Source organism: Mobula birostris, chromosome 3 (assembly GCF_030028105.1).
Source record: "Mobula birostris isolate sMobBir1 chromosome 3, sMobBir1.hap1, whole genome shotgun sequence".
In the NCBI taxonomy this organism is placed as follows: Eukaryota; Metazoa; Chordata; class Chondrichthyes; order Myliobatiformes; family Myliobatidae; genus Mobula; species Mobula birostris.
This window is the reverse complement of record NC_092372.1, coordinates 67,510,192-67,516,441: the sequence shown is the minus strand read 5'-3', so window position 1 is coordinate 67,516,441 and position 6,250 is coordinate 67,510,192. Positions and strand designations below refer to the sequence as shown.

The window sequence follows — 6,250 nt, the reverse complement described above, 5'->3', positions numbered from 1 at the left end:
ACACCTGTAGGACGAATACAGGTGCTCAACTCCGAGGTGATCCAGCTGAGATTCCAGTTTCTGTTAAACTATCTCCGCGGTGGAAGCCACTGCGAGACAGAGAAGTGAGAAACGTTGCGTAACTCTGGCACTAATACTTGGGACAGAAACTCATTAATCGAAATCAATTTGTTTTGTTGAACACGTTTCTTAGTGCTTTAGGAACTGCTCAATTTTACTTGATTTGAAACGATTTGTTAATAATCTCTGGTCGCCATGGGATGAGACTGTATCTATATTTAATGTAAGTAACTTAAATTATCTTAGGCTATTAGTCGATTTGATTGGACTGACTTTTAAAGATGAGCCACCTTCGAAGGCATCGCCTTCGTCTGATATGCCCCCTCCTCCCTCCCTTCCTGTGATCTGGGCCCCAATGGGTATTAAGGGATAACTGCCAATGATACGGGAATCTTTACCGGGAAGTCAAGAATTGGGAGAGTTGTATTCATTTCGGATGTCTGAAGCTTTTCCGGTCTGTTTAATCACCGTAATGTGCAGGGATATCAGGGACTGGTATAAATATTTTAAAGTTTTTGGAAGGTATTACGTGGTTATTTTGGAAATATTGGCTGAAATCATAGACGGCTTCTGTGATTACAGTCATTGGTGAGGCTGAAGAAATTGCAGCCACCTTTGGATGTTGTATGATGGGATGCCGTTGATTTCCATATGACAACATCGAAAGATTCAGTTATCGCAGTGACCTCATTGGCCTTCATTGACTGAGATGTTCAGATAAGGATTTCGAAATAAAAGTCGTTGAAATGAGGCCTAGTTTAAAAATATAATATGACCTTCGATGAAACAAATGGAAAGAAAGTATTGAAGAAATAGTTAATAAATAATGTTAATTTGAACAACGGTATCATGCTTATTGCCGTCTTCCTTCCTGCGTACTGATCAAAGCTCCTTAATAACAAAAGCTATATGGGCTATCTCCAAAGTTCGGCCACACTTTTAACGATGAGAAGGTGTGAATTGTTGTAGTCATTATTCTTTCTACTTTAATGACTGTTGCTGATTGATAGGCTGCATCTTCCTTTTTTAAAAAAAACTCAGAAGCAAGAAAGCCCAAGAATTCATTCCTTTGCTATACACGTCAGGTACCAGCTACATGTCACTAAGGCTACTTCACGTGATTCTTCCGGATGAGGTATCTGTCGTCCCTCTTTCCGTCTTGTCGTTCGTTGTGAGATTGAATCTATAAACAGTCGAGCTATCTTTAATATAAATTAATTGTGATTAGCAGCAAACTGTGACGGCTTGCGTCTTTTTTGTTTCCAACAAGAACCGATCGTTTGTGCAAAAACACCTGTTCGGTTCATCACAGACTAACCAAATAGTATCCATTTACAATATTCCAATAGATAGCCACTAAACTTATGGCGAAATGTTCATTTCTAAGTCTCTCTTCTAAAGATCGTGACCCGTTTTGGCGGGATTTATCCCTGTATGTTTTGCTTTTAATTAGATTTGTAGATACTATTTGCTTTTCAGGCAACGCCAATATAATTTGATTATTTAATGCCAATCGATGTATATTATGCACCAATATTCAGTGAATAAATGAAAAATAAATAGTTTGCATTTAATTTCATTCACTCTCAATTACTTCGCACTTAATTTAATTTACTCTCGTACATGGTGTTTAATTTAGTGGTAAAATAACCAAAATGTTACGCATTATATATTTTTTATTAGTTATCTTGGAAAAGCCAATAGAACAGCAATTATTGCTTCTTGTTTGGGTCTTATTATTAAGCAGGAAATAGATTATATCTCTTCTACGTTTACCCCAAATCTACATCGGAATGCAAACAGGTAATTTGACGGGGAATTTCGGTGCTGCCTAGGGGACATCAACAGAGAGGTATACCAACTTTAATCATAATTCAGATGTACTTTATTGCCGAGAAACGATTTGCAATATGCGATGTTTTAGAAATTGGTTGTATATAATACGAATTTCTTCTTTTCGTCCTCCCCTTTCATGCTATTAACACGCAAATAATTTAGATCGGTTCTATTAAAGCTATTTTATCGCATTCTACTTCATGAAATCAAAACGGAAACTTCGACTTTTTTCACTTTTTCATTTTGGAAATGTGATTAATTCCTCACTTTCTTGCTGCCATCTGTTCATGAATAAATGCTTAAATCTTAAGTCTAAGTTTTTCTTGAAAATAAAGAAAAGTAGCGGGCGAAAAATGGTTTTAATTAGATAGTTGCCTTGCTTTCTATATTTTGCCAAAATATTAGTTTTCAATGAATATTTTATCATATGATTGACAGCTGAAGTTTGGATATGTAGAGAACACAAAGTGAAACTGTAGGAATAATCAACAGGCCTCTTTGACTTTTTATTATTATTTCACAGTTTTGCTTGCGTAGTCTCCGGAATCTCCAGCGCACATGACATTTTAGAAATGAAAACTATTACAAGTACAATCTGTATATAAATATCGTATTTCCAACCACTCCATTTAAAAACGTGTCTGAGCTTCTTCACACAAGACGAAACGGTTGTTATATACTGTATATTAGAATGCTGTTCACTCTAAGTAGCCAAACAATATCTGTTTAAAAATCACATTGATATTCTCCTGTAGCCTGGTTGAAGATACAGCTACCCTGTTTTTATACTTTATCTCTCAACTGCCACATGTTATCGCCACAAAAATAGTAACAAAAGAACAGAAACATATTTCAACCTTTGCTTTGCATTTTATTATCAACAATCAAGTTAATGGTACACTTTTGGAAAACTATATGCACACGTAGAAATATTTCCCTTATTTAAATATAAGCATCCATTATACCACGTATAAATAATTTTGAACTCCTAAACATAATTTATGAGGATTATGCTCACGATAATTTCGATGGGACAGATGAAAAATAATAAACGACAACATGCATTTAACAAAAATATATACCGTTATTATTATTATATGAACTAACCTTTACCTAAACAAAATAACTCAACCCGGGATGATCTGTTTTATTTTGTATTCTCCATAAACACACTCCATATGGACTACGGGGAGAAAAGTCTTTTTTAAGATCAACTAGAGTAGACAATTAATACTGAGAATAACACTTTTACAGTTTAGTCACAGAACACGGCTGTAGAAAGACACACAAAAAGATTTTTTCTCGTTTTGTATTTTTTACATATTTTTAATCCCAGTGGTGGTGCGGGTAGGGGCAAGTTCAGAACATGCTGCTCTTTACTAAAGTGGCTTTGGTTCCGTTGGGTCTCTGCAGCGAGGACAGTACGCTGGCGAAAGGACCTCCTATTGAATCGGGCACTGCGCTCACCCCGCCCGGACCCGTTGCCCAGCCGGTGCCGGCTACTCCTGCAGCGGCTGCGGCTGCCGCTGCCGCCGCAGCCGCTGCTGCCGCCGTCTTGGCGGAGTCACCACCCCCTACGCCTCCTCCTCCTCCGCCACCCCCTCCTCCAAGTCCTCCACCTCCTCCGTTGCCGGATGCACCGCTGCTGTTGCCTGAAGTCGGCACGCAGCTGCCCGGACCTGTGCTGTCAGGATCAGCAGGTTTCGAGTCCTTGTTGTCGTCCTCTGAGCGCAGGTCGGATTTCTTGGATGAGCCACTATTTTTGGCTGCAGCCGCCGCCGCCGCTGCTGCTCTCTCTTGTTTGCGGAACTTAGCCCGTCGGTTCTGAAACCAAACCTGAGGAGGAGGGAATAAAAAAAGTTAGGTGCGTGGTGAACCAGAAGAATCAAGAAATAGATCCAATCAAACCCCAAATTAGAGGCTTTTAAATACTCAAATAACGGGGAAAATGTGGGTGAACGCGGAATAATAACGTGAGGGATGAATAGAAAGAACAAGTGTTTCAGACACTAATTTCTCTTAAGTATTAGGCGACGAAATGGGATCTATCTCAATCCTTTTGGGATCTAATTTCTTCTTTGCAGCTCAGACTTGGCCACAGCGGGCCCTTGCCTTTTTGTTTGTTCTGTATGTAATGCGCTTCTGGTGTGTATTGATTTAAATTCTTTATGAACTGCGCAATAACCAAAATAATTCTTATATTGCCCCGTTTATTTATTTATGCCGTGACTTTTGACCTCTATTTATATTTTACTATCCCATTAAAATTTATCTCAAAAGTGATTTCCATTCCATGCTTTAGTAACTTGTATAACAAGAATGCAAATAACAATGGCAATGTGGTTATTCGACTTTCATTCTTATGTTAACAGGTCAAGAGTTTACCGAATCGCCGTTCAATAATGCGACGAAGGATAAATTTAAATTGTGCAATTAGATGTATCCTCAGATTTACCGATAACATGACAATCTGATTGACGAAGTGACCACTTTGCCACTGTTGGTGTAAATATTGTCCTGTCTGAGTAATACCTGCACTCTGGCCTCGGTGAGATCAATCTTTAGCGCCAGCTCTTCCCGCGTGTAAATGTCCGGGTAGTGGGTCTCCGCAAACACTCGCTCCAATTCTTTCAGCTGGGCGCTGGTGAAAGTGGTCCGTATCCGCCTCTGCTTCCTCTTCTCATTCAAGCCGCCGTGATCCGTGAACAGTTTGTATGGAACTGAGGAGGGAGGGGAGGGGTGGGGGTAGAGAGAGCCGAGGGAAAAAGTCAAGAAATAAGTACAGGGACATTCCTGAAAATCGTAATTCAGAAATGTATATAATTGCAAAACAGGTGCATATAGAGACAATATTCAGTCCTGCCCTGGATGTCATATAATTGAAACCAAATGTTAAAAAAGTGCACATAATAACAGTACACGACCTTGATTCAAGATATAATCAATGCAACTAAAGTAATGTAAAAATAAATGATCAATAAATTATTCAAAATAGCACCCTCAAAATGCAGAAAAATGTGCAATTCGAAATAAAATCAGATATTACTATCAATTGATTATTTTGTTTAAATCTGGATTAATAACAAGTTTTGCGTAAAATTGTTTCTAAATTGTCATCCTTAAGTGTTGTTCCCTTAAAGTTTCCCTAATATCTTAAAATGATCGTAGCATTAAGTCCAAGCCACTCTGCTTTAAAGACATTCTGGTAATGAGCTTTAGTCTTTGGTTATTTAATTACACCAGGACAGATTTTCAAAGCTTTACGTATCATCGCAAAGTAAATAAATTATGCCTATCATTTTGGCAGCTTAAGATAATTTTGTTGGCGGTTCGGGTGTGACTAGTATAGTGTAACCCTGTAACTGAATTACCCATTGCCTGCAATCGCTTCTAACGTGATAAATTCTTTCATTTGTGTAAGCAAATTTCGTTTGGTAAATACTAAACACATTTCAATTTTCAAATGTAATCAACCTTCCTATATACATGTTTGTTGCAGGGAGAAGGGGTGCTCTTTGGAAAGGATTGCGAGAGTTCCTTACCTGCTGCGTATGGACTGCTCTGATGGTCCCTAAGAGTTCCAAGGCTGCAGGATCCTGGAGTCAGGGATGGACATCCCGAGGTGGCCCCGAATGTGGTCCTTATAGGATTATATTGGAATCCACTCGCCTGGCTGCAGGAGCTGAAGTCAGCATAAGCTGAGGCAAGGCTTGAAGTGTCCATACCAGCCATACACGACTCGTAGGCAGAAGAATTGAGGTAAGAATATTCCATTTTATACATTGAAAAGGCTCTGGCTAGCTGTCCAAAAATAGAAAGAAAAAAAGAGGAAGATAGAGAAGGTGCCTTTGGTAGGTAGATGTGCACTGCACAGAGCCTGCTTTACAACTGGGCTTCTTTCTAAGAGGAGAGCTTAGTTTTATCAAAATGCCTCCTATGAGCTGCCTTGCCTCAGGTCTCTAGAGCATATAGTCCTCATAATAAACTTGGCTGTTTCCACTTGGACAATAGCAAAGCGGTGGTCTTATTGCCTTCGCTTTTACATGACAATAACTCATCAGTCTATTGGGCTGGCACAGGGGGACTGAGCTGCCCAACCTCCCTATCATTGATTCCTGCATCTCTAATTAGAATTTAATACCACACCATTACGCACAAAGTCCCCTCCATCATCCCTCTAACCATATCCCTGCCCTTAATTCAATCAGACTACTTTTAAATAATGAAAGTTGGGTGACGATTCTCCCTGATCCAATTTCCCTGCGCTTTTAAGCTTTTTAAGCGATCATAGCTCGCGCACAAATTGAGATATTTTCTGTTTTCGGGGAGGAAGCCGGGTGTCATGGTCTGCCTT

At 39.3% G+C, this 6,250-nt stretch overlaps 1 protein-coding gene across 1 annotated transcript; it reads right to left on the bottom strand.

Annotated features, from left to right (window-relative positions):
* Positions 1 to 2,545: 2,545 nt before the first annotated feature.
* phox2bb (paired like homeobox 2Bb) lies at positions 2,546 to 6,007 on the bottom strand. The gene is made up of 3 exons (XM_072251857.1): positions 5,439 to 6,007; positions 4,429 to 4,616; positions 2,546 to 3,732 (listed from the first exon to the last, which is right to left on the bottom strand). Exons 1-3 carry the CDS (start codon positions 5,677 to 5,679, stop codon positions 3,256 to 3,258), a joined length of 906 nt encoding a protein of 301 aa, XP_072107958.1. The 5' UTR covers positions 5,680 to 6,007; the 3' UTR covers positions 2,546 to 3,255.
* Positions 6,008 to 6,250: the final 243 nt, after the last annotated feature.